The sequence below is a fragment of the Alligator sinensis genome, unplaced genomic scaffold (assembly GCF_000455745.1).
Source record: "Alligator sinensis unplaced genomic scaffold, ASM45574v1 scaffold225_1, whole genome shotgun sequence".
Classification (NCBI taxonomy): Eukaryota; Metazoa; Chordata; order Crocodylia; family Alligatoridae; genus Alligator; species Alligator sinensis.
The window spans coordinates 829050-846631 of NW_005842180.1; the positions used below are offsets into that span (position 1 = coordinate 829050).

The window sequence follows — 17582 nt, forward strand, 5'->3', positions numbered from 1 at the left end:
GAGGTTACTAGCAGTGTAATGAATACAAAACAGCATTTTAGTCCCTGCAACATCTCTCTCCCCCTGCCTCATTTCATTCTTTTCAAAGGTGCAGTCAGTTGACTCTTCTTGGAAATAAATGTTCCATGGTTAGACTCTGTCCATTAAAACAATTACGAATTCCAGCTACATCGCAAAGCTATTTTTATTTTTAAAAATTAATTGGCAATATTGTTGGATTGCTGCCAACCAAATCAATTGAGATGCTAGCTATTATTTTTATTCACTTCACTGGTAACAACCTCTGTGCTGTTTTTTTCATTTCATCTCGGTTGCTCCTTTTTATAATCTTTAACCCCCTGGTCACCAGAGGTTGACTATGCATTTGTTCTCTGTAATGCATTCAGAGATTTGACATTCAGCAACTCATTTGTGATGCTAAACCTGAATCTGGGTCAACACTTCCATTATAACCCCCTCTTCAAAAGGGGTTTTGAACTTCAGGGCAAATTATTCACTTTGCCATGAAGCCTGGCAAGGAGAGGTTCCTCTCCACCCCTTAAAAAGTTTTCAAGAAAAAAATGTGCCTATCAGTTTGAGTAAGATTATCTGAACACAAAATAAAACCAACAAGACTGCAAAGCTCAGTCTTGTGGATCAATAGCATCAAGCTGTCAAAAGCACAGAGATGTTTTCAATTCAATGTTTTAAGTGCAGCTGCTCCTAACCTGCAGTCCAGAGAGCACTCACTGCTGAGAGTGCTGTCTTCCCTCCTGGTGCCCATCTGTTTCTACAAAGTTTGCAGGTTCTTCATTACCAAGAACAACCAGGAAGACTGCAGAAGCAGCTAGAAACAAGGGATCAGACTTTCTTGCTCTGGTAGAGAACCCTGGTGCAATAATGAAGGAGAGGAAATGGAAACCACCTTCAGTGATGTCAACCATTAGTGGGACCAGACCTGCCAACAGACACCAACACGTAAGAGATGTGTAGGGCACAAGGATCTGAGGCAATTGGGCATCATGTCCAGAGACCCTGGCAACACATATAGTGTGCAATAAGAAAGCATTTGCAAAGAGGCAGAGGAACAAAAAAGAGCCAGAATGTGAAGAACTGGGAAGAAATTATACTGAAGGGCAAGAAGGCAGTGTTATTAACTTTCTTCATAAAGGAATAAAACACTTTGGGCCAAGTCCTATTTCGCCTTAACATGACTAAATGCCACTAATGCAAATTTCAGATTCTACTTCCCCTTGTGGCAGAACAGGATTACCTGGGTACATGTATAAATGCTGGAAGTAAAATGGAAGAGGAAGAGAAGAGCCCTCCCACATTTTAGCCCAGTGGTTAGGGCACTTGTCTTGAGAGCTGGAGACTTGGTTCTAGGTACCACTCACCCAGAGGGGTTTGAACCTCCGTTTTCCATTTCTCAGCAAAGTGCTGTAACCACCTGGTCATACACTGGGCATTGCCTAGAGGACTCTCCTCTTGAAGCTGGTTCAGGAGGGGAAGATATATGGGGGGCCAAGAGGAGAACATGCCACAAGGAATTTGGCTCAGTGAGATGGCTACTACCCTGGAAGGGAGGTGGTCCATGCTCTGGCCCCAGCAGCTACCTTCACTGACTTTCCTGCTCTTTGTACTAAATACTCATTGGACGAGATCAACAGATAGCAGCAGACTAGCTAATAATACAGGTATGTAAGTGGAACTGAGACATGTAAAAATGAAATAAGATTTGGCCCTTACTGAAGAAAATACAGTTCAAGGCACACGTATGTTTGTATAACATTACTGTCCCATCTAAGCAATTGCTGGGAGTTGACACCTGGAAGTTTTAAGTGGAGGGAAGTACCCACAGACAATCGCCCTATCTATGTAATGTGACCACTTCACCATAAAGCTTGGGGAACTTCTCTATTATAGAATCTCTGACCAAAACAGAGGGGGGAAAAAGATTTTGTAGTTAGATGAGCAAATACATGTGTTCTTTTTCTGTTTCATAGACATCAGGGCTGGAAGGGACCTCGGAAGATCATCGAGTCCAGCCCCCCCGCCCAAAGGGCAGGAAGTCAGCTGGGGACATAGGATCCCAGCAAGATGAGCATCCAGTTTCATCTTGAAGGTGTTCAATGAAGGCGCTTGAACCACCTCCGGTGGCAGGCTGTTCCAGACCTTGGGGGCTCGGACAGTAAAGAAGTTCTTCCTTATGTCCAGCCTGAAACGATCTTGAAGTAGTTTGTGACCATTCAACCTCGTCATCCCTTGGGGCGCTCTGGTGAACAAACGTTCCCCCAGATGCTGGTGGTCACCCCTGATAAACTTGTAGGTGGCCATCAGATCACCCCTGAGCCTGCGCTTTTTCAGGCTAAAGAGCCCCAGGGCTCTCAGCCTGTCATCGTAGGGTCTGCTTCCCTGACCTCTGATCATGCGCGTGGCTCTTCTCTGGACTCTCTCAAGCTTCTCCACATCCTTTTTGAATTGTGGAGCCCAAAACTGGACACAGTACTCCAGCTGCGGCCTCACTAAGGCCGAGTACAGGGGGAGAATGACGTCCCGGGATTTGCTTGAGAAGCATCTATGGATGCAAGCCAGCGTTTTGGTCGCTTTACTAGCCGCCGCATCGCATTGCAGGCTCATGTTCATCTTGTGGTCAATGATGACCCCCAAGTCTCTTTCTTCCATAGTGCTAGCCAACATAGCACTGCCGAGCCTATAAGGATGCTGCGGGTTTTTTTTCCCAAGGTGGAGAACCTTGCATTTATCGGCGTTGAACACCATCAGATTCTCGTCCGCCCACTTGCTGAGCCTGTCCAGGTCAGCCTGGATAACCTGCCTGTCTTCTGGTGTGGATGCTTTGCCCCAAAGTTTGGTGTCATCGGCGAACTTGGCCAGTTCTGATCGCTTCTGACTCCAGTGTCCACATCATTAATGAAGATGTTGAACAGTATGGGTCCAAGGACAGAGCCTTGGGGGACCCCACTGGTCACAGGACACCACGATGAGTGACTTCCATCGATTACTACCCTCTGGGTCCGACCCCGGAGCCAATTTTCCAGCCAGTGGATCGTGGAGGACCCAAGGCGACAATTGGCCAGTTTCTCCAAGAGGCGATCATGGGACACCAGATCGAAGGCTTTTTTGAAGTCAAGATATATGACATCAATCTCTTCTCCCTTGTCCAGGTGATAGGTCACCTGGTCGTAGAAGGAAATGAGATTGGTCAAGCAAGACCTACCCGCAACAAACCCGTGCTGGCTATCCCTTAAGATGTTGGCGTCGGCCAGTCCATTAAGGATGGCCTCTTTAATAAACTTTTCTAAGATCTTCCCCGGGATAGAAGTCAGGCTGATGGGCCTATAGTTAGCCGGATCCACTTTCCTCCCTTTCTTGAAGATAGGCACCACATTGGCCTTCTTCCAGTCTTCGGGCACTACACCAGAGCGCCAAGAGTTTTCAAAGATCCGTGCTAGAGGCTGGGCTATGATGCTCGCCCGCTCCTTGAGTACCCTGGGGGGAAGATTGTTAGGGCCGGCTGACTTGAAGGTATCCAGCTTCTCAAGATGTTCCTTCAGAAAGTCAGCATTAATGGAGGGCAGGGGATCACCCTCACCCGGACTTCCCGGCCCTGTAGCGGGCATGGGCGTCCCATGGGACTGATGAAAGACTGACGCAAAGTACCTATTTAATAGGTTGGCTTTTTCCTGGGCGTCAGTTGTCAGTTGCCCCATCTGGGTCAGCAGGGGTCCAATGTTGCCCCTGCTTTTCCTCCGGCTCCCCACATATCTGAAAAAGGACTTCTTATTGTCCTTGATGCTCAAAGCTAGCTGGAGTTCAGTTGCAGCCTTGGCTTTCCTGGTCTGCTCCCTACAGGACCGGACCAGTGCAGAATAATCCTCCTTGGAGGTGACTCCCATCCTCCATCCTTTGTAGGCCTTTCTTTTTAGCCTCAGGAGATCTGCTAGGTCCCTGGAGAGCCAGGGGGGCTGCTGTGCCCTCTTGCTGCCTTTCCTCCGAGATGGAATAGACTTAGTTTGTGCATTGAGGATCGCTCCCTTGAGGAGCAACCACTCCTCTTGAACTCCCCTCTCCCTGTGGTCACGGTCCCTTAGGGCCTCACTGACAAGCTTCCTGAGCTTGTCAAAGTCGGCTTTCCTGAAGTCAAGGACTTGCGCGTTGCTGACCGACTTGCCAGCTTTTCGGCGGATGGTGAAGGTGATCATGGTCGCTGTCACCCAGCTTCCCTTCGATCACTAGGTCGCCGACTAGGTCATCCCCAGTAGCCAGTACCAGGTTGAGCAGCGCTTTGCCTCTCGTTGGCCCATAGACTTCTTGAGTCAGGTAGAGGTCATCCACGCACGAGAGGAAGCTCTGCGACCGCTCAGATTTTGCTGAGCGATCCTCCCATGAGATGTCTGGGTAATTGAAGTCACCCATGACAACCATGGTCCTGGAGCAAGCTGCCTCAGCCAGTTCCTGGGCAAACTCCTGGTCAAGCTCAGGACTTTGGGTGGGAGGTCTGTAGTAGACTCACACCATTGTGTCCCCTGTGCCGTGTTCCCCACGGATTTTAACCCAGAGGGTCTCCAGCCATCCACCCTGGTCGCCAATATCGGCTTGCAGGGACGTGTAGCTTTCCTTAACATAGAGAGCTACACCCCCGCCCCTTTTCTCTACACGATCCCTCCTGTACAGGGTATAGCCATCTATCCCCGTGGTCCAGTCATGGGTGGAGTCCCACCAGGTCTCCGTTATCCCTATGACATCGTAATTGTTTGCACTGAGCATGAGGATGAGCTCCTCCTGTTTGTATATATAAAAAAAATATTCAATTGCTGTATCCGTTTAAAGCCCAATATGTATGTGATCCATAACAGGAATTATCTACCCTGCAATAATGCAGAAACAGATTCAGGTGAATAGTGTAGTCTCCCATTCTTTCACACACACGTGTTTAAATTCCTTTAGGCCATGAAATCCCACTCAACTTCAAGCATGCATACATACTGAGGTGTTGTCTTTTCAAACGAGAAATGTTACATACACTTATGCAGACATTGTTCATGGGTTGCTATACAATACAGACAATCAAAACTATAAAAGTGCATGCTGTAGTTTTAGTTTAAAACACACTGATGACATTTTGTAACACCTAACCGTATGCAGTTTATGAATTACTATGCTGTAACTGTTTGCCTATACTAAGACATTGACCAAACTTCTCAGAATTTTCTAAGGCAAGGGACACTTAAAACATGTTAAGTATGTTATATAGGAAAAAAGCTAATTTATGGACCAGTGGGCATTATCCAATATGGGAAGTCCCATCTAATGGTAAGTCAGAAAATAAGGAAGTCTTTTGCTGGATTTCTCAGCATGTTAAATCTTTTAATTGACACCTCTGAAGGACAACTCAGAAACTGGTTCTCAAGAGGCCTAAGAATAAAGAAAGCCTCCTGAAACTTCCAGCTTTTTGTCTAGCACCACATCCTCTCTGAAGATTAAATCCTCAAATACTCATTTGGGACCTGATTTTGAAAAACAGGCTTATAATGCCTCATCATTGTGCTCTGTAACTCCAGAGGAAAAGTAGAGAAAAAGTGGTTGGTATGAAACTTGCACTTTTCTTGTACTCTTTTTCTTTTGATAAGGTGCTCAGTTATTAATGCTGCACAATATACCCTGCTTCTGAGATGTCGGAAGAGTCTTTTAGTCCTTTAAGAAGCTAACTGGTAAGGGGGTAAATTCAGCAAGATTCAATTGATTAACTAGTCAGCAATCAATTTATCTCCCCTTACCGACAAAGTGGAATACTGAGTGATCTTAGCTTGATCATTAGTTTTATTACTCAACGGAGCCAAAGGGCTTGTATTTAGAATGTTCTTTTCTCCTAGCTCCTATTACTCAGCAATTAAATCTGATTTTCACAAGACCAGGGAAAGGCACATCTAGGGACTGTATTCCTGTCAAATGACAAGTTTCTATCAAAACGCAAGGCTGCAGAAAAACTTTTTTTTTTAAACTCTTTCCAGGCTTGAGGTTAATTTATTTATTTTTGGTGAAGCTTTCAGGGTAAAAACATGTTCTGTAACTGAACCTGTGCATTAAATATCCCACAGAAAGGATTTTACAAAAAGGTAGAAAAGAAAGACTGCTTAGAATCAAAATAATCAAGGACGTTCAGCCATATGTGTTGCCACTTCTAACAACATACACAGGCAAACAGACATACAGAAGTGCATGTATACATCCAGTGTATGTCCACTCTCAGTATGAGGGACGGGGTTCAAGTGTTCTGAAAAATTCTTGTATAATTACATTCCTAAGCCGGTCAATATTTTTGGCATCTAAAGCTACTGATTTGCTAGAGATTCTTAGATTAATATACGAGAAGCAAAGGCTTTTTTTGTGATACCTTTCATTTGAGCAACTGCATCGACGAGTGAGAGATTAGACAAGCTTTCATGTACAAACTGCCCTTCCCAATCTAAGCCCCAAAGCCTGTCTAACCTTTCCCCCAACTGTACAATTTGTCCAATAAAAGATATCATAAAAACCCTTTGTGTCTCATATATTTCCTGAAGCATTACAGCAATAACAATACTTTACTTCCACTACAAATGAATATGTAAACTAAACCTCATCCTCCTCTGCACAGATTCGCAGACACTGAAGCAATTTGAAAGCAAAATCACCTTTCTTCAGTGTGAAACGTTAAAACTTTTCTCATGTTTGGAATAGAATTTGAGCTGCATTTCCTTCATCTTTTGCTGCTTTGATTTTAGATGAGTCAGGCAAAATGCAGTAAATGAAAGTAAGAATAAGAAAAAATGCAGAGCCAAGATTTCACTCAATTTCAAAAAGCGAGAAAAATAAGGAACTTGCTCAAAGGAGACTGAATAAGCACAATAAAAACACAGTCAAGAAAAAAAGTCAAGAAAAATGTTCTCTCACATTGCTCCAAAATGCCTGCTAATGTGATTGCAGGAGCTCTACCAACCATCTAGATCACAAGGAAACTATTCTGCCTCTTCTAATTAAGATCAGCAGCCACAAAACTTGCTGTGGGTCAGCTCAACAACATAAGGTTGTGTTGTGATGGGATCACCATAGAACTGTATCAGGCCATTGTCATGAAACAGCTCTGTCCTGCAAAGCATTTACAAGTCTAAAAGAGGGTCATATGAGACACAGCAAGAGTTTTATGAGATTCAACAAGAGGGTCATATGAGACAACGAGAGATACAACCATGAGATACAAGAGTTTCAGCAGGGCATAATTAAAGCTTTTGAACAGTTAGAACCAGATGATATTTTAAAAAGTGTGTTACAAAATACAGAAGCCAGAACATGTCAACTGAAGGGAAAAAGAGTTGTCCCATAGCTTGACACAGTGATCTCCACTAAAAAAGAAATCTCTTCTGCCAGAGATCCTATCCTATCCCGAATTCAGCCACTTTTTAAATCTGCTGGATAATTCCTTTCTGCATTACATTCAACTTCAGTCAGTATCTATACACACAGTAAAAATACACTGTATATAGGCAAGTGCTTAAGCAGATCTGGCTTCCAGACCTATTTGAACTGGAACATTTTTACAATAATAACTTGTTTACATTTCATTACTTTAGGGCTCTAATTCCAATATCCTGATCTTTCCTTCTGGAAAAATTCACTCTAATCTCAATAAAGTGTATGCACCAGTTGATATTTGACTACAGTTTCAATTGCACAAAGGGAAAGGAATGGAAAATTGTTATAACTGGTGGAGTATAATTTTCTGTTTCTTAACTTTTTTCTCTCAGAAATTAAAATGTTTTATTTGTGACATTTAAAAAGTAACAATTCTTGCATACTCCAAAACCTTATGACAACCTTGGTGGGTGTGCATTTACGGTTTCCAGTTCTTTAGAAAACTGTGCTGCCCTCATACAACAGAGGTGAATAAGAAGTACATGCTTCACAATTCAGTGAAATGGGAGGAGAGGAGAGCAAGAGAGAAAGAAAACAGAATTACTGAAGTAAAATAAATGTTATGGTTTTGTCCTTTATGAGAGAGATCAAAGATCAGAATCACCCACTTGTAACAAATCTGTACAAAACCTTTCTTGGATGGAGTTTGTTCCAGGTCTGAGAAGAATTAGGTCACCGAAGCGTGATGATTCAAAAAACCAAAACCAAAAGAACCCAAGAGACTGAAGTGAAGATAGATAGTTAAATAAATGAAATACAACATAATATACTTAGGTCTGAAGCCAAAGGTTTGAGGATCGGGGGGTTGGAGGGGGTTGAATGATTTGCTGGTACCTGGTGTGGCTGTTGGATGACAGGCTCTCCCAGGGCTGTACGCTACAGCCTGTGATTGCATAGGCTCCCCCGCAGCTCCCATCTAATTTCATCAGCAGGGCTTTCGCTGCATTCTCAGCTGTCTTCCTGCAGTCATGCGCTCTCTTGAGCATCTGGGTAATGTTTTCATCACCTGTTTGGTCCCCTAGTTTGCAAGCAAATAATTAGTGTCAGAGCTTTAAAGAAGCTCAGAAAAATTAATGTAAGACTTAGGATTCTAGGAGGTAGTTTCACTTCAAACTGAGACATTAGTAATGAATTAACAATGTGATATACAGAGAGCTCATCTTCACTGCTGTGTCAGCATAAGCTGTAAATTTACCTTCCCCCCCAATCCACCTCTCATTTCCATACAGAAGAGTCAATGTCGAGGTAAGCATTGCTTTAAATTTGGGCTACTAGGCCTTTGGGGCGGGTGAAGTGGTAGCTAGCTAAAGATACAGTGCTGCCGATGCTCAGGCTAGCAGCACACAACTCATCTGCTGCCAATCCAATCACCCTGCGTAGCTCCAGGGTTGTTTTGCTGTATGGTCACTTGTGCACCTTTTCAGTGGAGCAGGGCTACCTTGCATGGACTAACTCCAGGGTATTAGTCAGGCCAACTGCTGGAGCAAAGACAGAGCATTGCTCTGATAGGCATTCTTAATTCCACACTACAAGTCAGTATAGCACAATGCTGCCAGACAGAACAAACAGGGGGCAGTTCGCTCTATGCAAGATTGTCATTTAATCCTCGTCTGAGCCAAGGATTCTATATCCATATTCTACAAATAAATCAAATACTCTTATTTTGATGTTAGCTCTTCAGACCAGTTGCCCTTAAACACTGCATGAAAATTTGAAATCAAGATTATTTTTTTTAGGATTAACCAGTCAGGCTCCTCTCCTTCACAGAAGCAGTGACCATTACATATACAGGTACTGATGTGAAGCCTCTGTGGGGGTTAATAACAGTACAACAGGCAGGGATGAGCACAGGATTGGGAGGCAGGAGACCCAAGTTCCATCCCTAACTTTGCCACTGGCCTACTGTGTGACTTCAGACAAGCCACTTGATGTCTCTCTGCCTTTATTTCCTCCCTCTCTCTACATCTATTTAGACTGTAAGTCCTCCAAGGGAAGGGACCTTTTTCATGTTATGCATTCGTACAGTGCCTTTACAATGGTACTCCAATCTCAAGTGGGCTCTCTTGGTGTTTAAAGTGCTAAAGTAAAATATAAAGATTAAATAACGGAGAAGTGCAGATACCAGGACATTCAAAGTGGTGATTAGCACAACTTTCTTTATCTAATCAATTGATTGATCATGTAAGGTACAGGAGGAACAACATAAAGGTTTCACACTAAATAACCTGGGTTTTACATATGCCTTTCCAAACTTCAGCATGATACCTGTATTTTCCCAGGTGCTACTCACCCTCAAATAAGATACACACTTTGTTCTGAGAAGGGAGAATGGTGAAAGAAAGATTTTTTTCTAGAATCATGGCTGAATTCTGGCTGCTGGGGTAGTGTCTACTTAAAACTGTCACTCACCCCCTCCTTTTCTGCTCACCAAAAGCTGTTGCCAATTAATTTGGCAACAGCTGCGATGGGGTTAAACCTCTAGCTTTTGGCTGAGCAGCAGACTGTCTCCTACCATGTGGCCAGAGGGCACCAGCCCCCAGCAATCATTCATCATGCTTGCATTCAGGTACAGAAATCAGCTTCCTTGCTTAAAACATATACCCAAATTTTGGAAGGCTAATTTTTGGGGAAAAGTTGCAAGTGATATGCAAGTAAATATGGTATATATACATTAAACAACAACGACAATAACTACAGCAACACTATACTGTTAACCTAACCCTTTCAACTCCTTTTTGGGTTTTTTCTGGGGATTGATACTAGACTGTAAAAGTTATTTGCTCAAATACTAGCAAAGAAAATCCATATCTGAGTAAACATGATTTTAGGATCTTAATATGCATTTTTTATTTGTGGTTTAAATCCAGATGTTCTTATCCCAGAATTCATCTGGTTAGTGCTAAGACAAGTTTCCCCTTAAGGCCAATCAAAGTTTATCTAAGTATTAAGTAAAGGTATCTGGTCTGGATACCAAATTAGTTATTTTAGCTAACAAATCCTTGCTGTTTAATTATCAAGTACTTTTTATAGTGATAAATGAAGGATTAACAAGTAAGAACAGATTCATCATTTGGGATTTGTGTGAATTTTGAAAAGACTTTTCCTTGATAAAATGAGTTGGCTCTTGGTAGACATTTCTTGTATAATGTTGAATATAACTAAACTGATTTTTTACTTTAAACTGATATATAGCAAAACCTGTTGCAAGGTCAAGTTTTTTCAGACCAAATTTCAGAGCAAATTAAATTTTATAGCCAGGCATAAGCCACTGAACAAACACGATTTACGATGAAAATCCTGGCACAGAATTCACTACAGGGCTGTGACTCATAATGCTAACATTAAAAGAAACTGATGACAGACACCTATATAAATGTAGGTTACACCCTCTCAAGTTGGATCAGGGCAGAAAATTAATATCCAAGGAACCTCCTTTTCCAGATTTACTTTCTTGGCTATTCATGTAAATAGTAAAATCTAAGGCTTAATGCACCCTTATTCCTACATGTCCCTCCATAAAAAAACTGCAGTACAAGTTCGATACCATACTGCAGAAAGGAAGGGCTGAAATCCAGAGTAAAAATGGGATGAGAAAGCATCTGCTATGACCTTTCCTGCATGACATATACTACAAGGAGGAACACACCTACACAAACACTTCTGTAAACCTCTAGGAGAGATACAAAATAAACAGCTTGGAAACAGCACAGTTACTGTGGATCATCGCATCTAAGCTGTTGAAACAAGAGGTTGAACTCATCTGTCTCATGGCTCTGAAGGCAGCTGGTCATTTGGTCCTTAAAAGCTTTCAGTTTACATTTCAGTGGTGCTATAAATTATAGTCTAAAACGGGCAGTTTCTACCTCTCAGCACAGCATTGAAAGCTATGTTTCCTCTTTCTTAAGATCTCTCCACTTTCCAGCCCAAGATTACTACTACTACCTTCCCTCAATAGGAAGAGGAATAAGCCTCTCTAAAACAAACATTTTGACTGGGCAAACACACATCTTCTGACAACAAAAGGAACAAGTGTGTATGGAATTCCCCATGTACCCTGCTAAAAAATGCCCCTAAAGTGCCTTGCTTTGTGGTTAAGAGAGCATCATCTTCAAAAGCAGGTTTCTATACCAGTGTTAATGAGTCAGTGTGTGCCACTGAAGCTCCTGGTTTATGTTCACTTAGAGTAATCTGATCTGATCCCAACTACTATGCCTTCTGCCATGCAATCAGAGATAGGATCCCAATGGTGCCATTACTTCTTGCCAGTGCAGGGGAATCCCAGGATCTTGGTTTCCCTCTGCACTGGCAAGTTGAAAGCCGAGTGCCCGTAGCCTGCCAAACCTGAGTGGTTTTGGGGCTGGGACTGACAATTAGCCCTAGGGTTACACTGGGGCTGCTTCAAGACTCCTGTGCCGTTGTGGGACTGGAGCAATCAGTTGATTGTTGGTCCAAGCCCCAGCATGGTTCCAGACTTGCGCAGTCTAGGTGCTGGGACCAACGATCAGCTGATTGTCAGTCCCAGCCCTGAGACCACACCGGAGCAAGTTCCAGACTCAAGGCTGAAACTTCAAACAATGCAGCAAACCATTAGAATGAAAATGTTAAGAAATAAAAAAAAAATGAAGGCTTGGCGGTAAAGACTGCACTAATATGTGCCCATAATTTTCGTGGCTACATAAGCACCTGCAATAATTGCAAGCACAAATTTTGTGACCCTTACCAGGATGTGAAATGTATGCTTGGATGTTTCAGTTTAAATCACTGTACTCTGTATAGATTGTTGTCCAATAAAGTAACTTTGCCAGTCCAGAAGATGCATTTTCTGTAATCCTATATATGATTTATTTTACACTTGTAGTTCTTTTTTTGCCAAACATTTTACTTATCCACTTGAAAACATGATAAAAGCAAACATTTTTGACTTGTGGATTGCAAACAGTTATGAGATGATTGACTGCTACAAACAAGTCTTCAAAGCTGATGAATATTCACTGAAGTGCAGAATGAATTAAATTTAAATAAGGTGACTCATTGAGTTCTTACCGACAGACGCAACACCTGCAGCTCGGAACTGTCCAAGAATAAGACTCTGTTCACTTTCAGCCAAAGCAAGTAGCAGTTCATATGCTTCTATGCACTGCTCACTGAAAAAAACAAAACACAAACCATAATATGTGCAATTTAGACAGGAAAAAATCAATATCAGCAATCAGCAGTGCACAAGTGGTAGCTGATGAACTACGTTATTCCCCTTTACTTGTATGATAGCAGGAACATTAAACTACATGACATATATAGTTTCTATCAAAAATGCTCAAGAAGCCTCCCTGTGATGGTGTTCTATAGTTGATGCTTGCTCTTTTAACAGTCTGGTTTAGCAAGAGAAAACAGGAGAAACAGATGCGAGGAAAACCTGGCTCTCTTCAGAAGTGTGGATGGCACAGGACAGTAACATGACTTGTGGATATTTCTTTGTGAAACTGAATTTCAAGAATTCTTACTGTACCAAAACCTACGCAAAAACAAAACCCCCAAACCTCAAAATCTTTGGAAAATGCTTTGCTCCCGCACCCCTCCCCCCAAACCAATGAGAAAACTACTGAAAACTTCTGTGAACTCCCTGTTTTTTAATATGCAAGAAAAAAAGTATATATATTTTTAGACAAGATTCTTTGGGTAAATCTGATATATTTTATTAGACCAACTCAAATAGTTGGAAAAAAATCTTTGCAAGCTTTCAGGCACAAACACTTTTTGTCAGGCTGAGGAAGCATCTACTGGTTTGTGCTCTTCCTATACGGAATGAATAGTAAAGAAGCCAAAGGCTGGTCTATATGCAAGAAAGCCAGTCAGAGACAATGTAAATTAAGGAGTCAACGGGTGAAAGATTTTTCCCCCAACTATTTGAGTTGGTCTAATAAAAGATATCAGATTTACCCAAAGAACCTTGTCTGCCTATGTCCTTAGACCAACACAACTACAACTTATACCTCTATACGTTTTTGTAATTTATGTTTACAGCTAGCTTTTGTTTGATTAAATCCCTTAAAACAACTTGCTGGTCTCATAGGTGTCTTGTGCAAATTAATCATGGTGGCAAGAATGCCCAAGTGACATGATTTTCACAAGTATTTTAAAACCAATTCAGAATTTGGCTCCAAATTGCTGGCATCCTTATGATGTCAGCTGAAATCATGGTTTATGGAAGTTGTTGGTGACTCAATGTTTCTGCTTGGCCCACTGAACATACAAAAATGGACAGATTTACTGAAGGATAAATCAATGTCTCCAATTTATCCAAAGACCAGGTATACCACAATCAACCACAGTGGAAGATTTTTCAGTGACCATCAAACATTCCTCAACTTTCATCTAAAGAGATAATGGCTAGCAGAAGCGTAATATGAGGTGGGCCAGCGGGGAGCATGCCCTGGGCACTCCCTACAGAGAGGGTGCCAGAAGGATAAGGAGGTGGCACCCCATTCTGCCATCCTACACTGCCATCATAAAGGGCTACAGGAAATAGGTGGCACAGGCAACGTGGATCAAGGAGTGCAAAGTCTTCTGGGAATCACAGTTTTGTAGAACAGCAATGGAGTTTGCTGTTGCTGCTGCTGCTTGGGGGAGAATTGACTAAATTTCTTCTTGCCTAAATCAGCATTTTTTGCCTTCTTGACATGGGCATTGGTGGCAAAAAATGGGGCAACTCCCTTCCTCCCAGCTATGTGGGCTCCTACTGCCACCCTAGAGAATTAAAATCCCCAGAACACCTTGTATTCCATGACACGCTGCCCAGCCATATTCCTGGACACCATCTCATGCTGAAGACAGAAGCAGGGAGGGGAAGGGTGAGGGAAGATTGCCCCAGATGTGTTCTTCAGACATGAAACCTCTGATGACTAGGATGAGAGTAGGGAGTTCTTCTTGTTCAGAGAGCCAGTTCAGTAAAGGCACCAATGATAATGGCTCTCTGTATGAGGAGATGGGATTTAATACTTAACAGATCTCTAACACTAGTGCATTTCTGTTAGCAAAGGGAAATATCTAAAGAAATATACTCTCCACTATCTATCATATTATCCTCATGAGTTGCTTGCAACTATCACTTTTATCTTTAATTTGGTATCACCTTTCTTCAGTAAAATGTGTAATGTTGATTTAATGTGCATGTGTGTGTGTAGGGGGGGAATAAATAACCCCTCCTCCCTAATTTTAACTTTCACTATGTATTGGCAAAAAGAAGGAAAGCTAGTAAGGGTTATTAAGTTCATTTCTGGTGCCTGATAACAGCTGAGCTGCATTATAGATGATAATTCCAGTTAGGCAGCGATGTTTAAATGACCAGCATTCTGGAGAGAAAGAAACAGAGGCAGGTTTGTCACTGTGGAAAACCACTTCTTTCGTCTGAAGTTCTTCAGCAATTCCTGTGCCCTGCCTTGTTCAGGCTGAATTTCCCTGTCTGTGTAGAGACATACCTGTATTGCAATGCCAGTCGGAGTGCTGTGGTGTTTGATTCATATTTTCCAACCAGCATGCTCATCCTCTCAGCATTGCTCTTGCACTCCTCCAGAGTGATTGTTAACAGATCATTCTGGGATTTTAAGTGCTCGATACGGCTGTAAACAAATAAATATAATTTAACTTTCTAACAGTCTGCAGTCTATTTGCCTTGAAACTCCAAAATGATCCTAGTTTAAAATGTCAAAGCTCATTTGGCCTACAGTTTTCTTTCCTTAACTCCTGTGGCAAAATCCATCAAATCCATGGACTGTAACATGAACAGAGAACGATACTTACTTAGATTGTGGGGGAGGAGGGAGAAATCAATAAAGCATTCCCTTTTGAATTAACTGCAACCCGAAAGCTTTTTTAACAGCACAGTTTTATTACTGTTAGTCTTACCCTCCCTCCTCCATTCTTTCCTCCTTTTTTACACACTTGCATCTTGACTTTAAATGCAAGTTTCTTGCAGCACAAGGACTGAATACTATAACTGCATTAAGTGCCCAGTGTCATTGCATTTGCTGAATAATTTTATTCCAGGATGTAAACTTTGATGCATAAATGTATTGTCAGAATTAAGCCACTGTTAGATTTGGGGTCAGGAAGGAAATTTTGCCTCAAGTTAGACTGGCAATGCCATTTAGATTTTCTTGCCTTCTTCTAAAGCATGGACTTACGGTCCTTTTCCTGTGATCATCTAAGTATATTTTAAGTTGAAAAATTCCCTGCCATTACAGTGGCCAAGGCACTGACAATGTCCTTGCCTCCCCTGCTCTTTACTTGTGGTCCCCTGTTAAGGAGTTTTAAAGACCGCTTTGCGGCTGTGGTGCGTGAGGGAGAGTAGAGTCATCGTTTTGTGGACCATTCTGGATGAACAGTAGCCTGCAAACCAGGTTGCTGGGACATCCCTTCCAGTTCAATGCTCCTATGCTCAGACCATCATGTTTACAAGGATAACTTTTGAAATCTGAACTGAATACAAACAAGACAGCAAGTCTCAGAGGCTGGACAACAGATTGAAACAATAGGCTCAGATAAGGGGTCAACTGTGCCATCCATCTCAAAGGAATGTTAACCCATAAACCTAACAACAAAATTCTAAATGCCAACAACATTGGCTATGTCACTACTGACCACTGTAGCACAGAAACCAACTGACTGGACTGAGCCATCACTACTGAATATAGTGACAGATACTGGGGCACAGGCAAGTAATTGCCATCAAGATTTATTAAGGTAAGAAATGAGGAATACACCAGCACCCAGCACTGTCACAAGTGTTATGTTCCTTCCAAAATCAGCAAAAAAGCTGCTACAGCTCTTTGTCAATAGTGAACCTCAAATTTTTCTTTGTTGTTTAAAGTCCTAACTTTTCCCTTCATCCCAGCTGATGAAGCCTCCAGCTCACTCTGACAACCACTGCTACGTTATGTGCTATCAATGCAAAATTCTGTGGCACAAAGAAAAAGGGGAGAACAAACATAAAATGAATGAATATCAAAATATACAAACAAAAGGGAGGCTGTATTGATTGAACAGGACTGGACCTGGGAAAATCAGTGGAAAGGAGAAAGCATGGAAGTGTGATGCCACAGAACTCTGTGGTATCTACTGAATTATAATGACATAATATGCTAAATAAGACATGAATATCTTTGATTATGGAAGAACTATCCTGCACAAGTAGTAACAGTAGCAGAACACACTGTATCTTTCACTACAGCTAAGATCAGGATGCCCACTGATGCAATTTACTTTGAAAAATACACAGTTTTCAGAATGGCAAACTGGTCACTCAAGCCCTAACATTTTTATGCTTTAGGATATATGCCATATTTACTGGTCCACCTCTATGTCCCAAGGTGTAATGACAGCTTGATCAATTCCATAACAAGCAGAAGTTAAACTGGGGCAATATACCTGAAATGAAACAGCTGTTATATTGCTATAGGTTAGCTTTCCCTAACTAAGTGGGAACAATAAAGAGTTGCAGTGGAACAGTGGGATGATCAGTGGATCTGCTCCCTTTCCCTGCCCCACCCCCTTTAAATCAATATAATTGTTTCATCTGTCCACACCCAAAGATTCAATTCTACTATATGCCTTAGCATGGTTAACTACATTATCATATTGGTAAAAAGAACTATTAATTTGCATTATAATCTCCTGATCATCCAAGTTTCACACTTATTTGAACTTGGCTCCAGCAAAATTCTAAGTTATGGGGCAGACAATGAAGAAAAAACACTAGTTTAACAAAACTAACTGTAGACAAAATACTTCATATCATCTGACCTCACGTCTTACCTATTTAACCTCTCAGTTTCCACTTCAAACTCTCGGATTTTACTTTCAGAGATAGCAGATCCATGTGAATAGAGTGTCTGGAAGATTTCTTGGATGTTGGAACAGTCTTGAAGGGAATGGGCCAAGTGTTCAGCCACACTGCTAGACACCTGCACAGGGTGATTAGTAAACCTTCTGTCAATGGATAAGCATAAAATTCAGTCCCTAAGTATGCTGAGCCACTGAATGCGTCTACTCAGAGGCAATGAGGTCAGAAGAGTCAACTATGAATGGGGCACCACTCAAAACACATGATGAAGCCCACTTTCACACCAGCAGGA

At 42.0% G+C, this 17582-nt stretch overlaps 1 protein-coding gene across 2 annotated transcripts in view; it reads right to left on the reverse strand.

Moving 5' to 3' along the window:
- The window catches only part of MCC (MCC, WNT signaling pathway regulator), a 362568-nt gene that overhangs the window by 31135 nt on the left and 313851 nt on the right, over positions 1-17582 (reverse strand). For both annotated transcript variants that reach the window (XM_014521105.2, XM_006026174.3), the window contains 4 exons: positions 17263-17411; positions 14928-15068; positions 12496-12596; positions 8287-8470 (listed from right to left, as the gene is read on the reverse strand). In XM_014521105.2, the coding sequence (XP_014376591.1) occupies positions 8287-8470; positions 12496-12596; positions 14928-15068; positions 17263-17411 (575 nt within the window). The remainder of the gene's footprint in view (positions 1-8286; positions 8471-12495; positions 12597-14927; positions 15069-17262; positions 17412-17582) is intronic.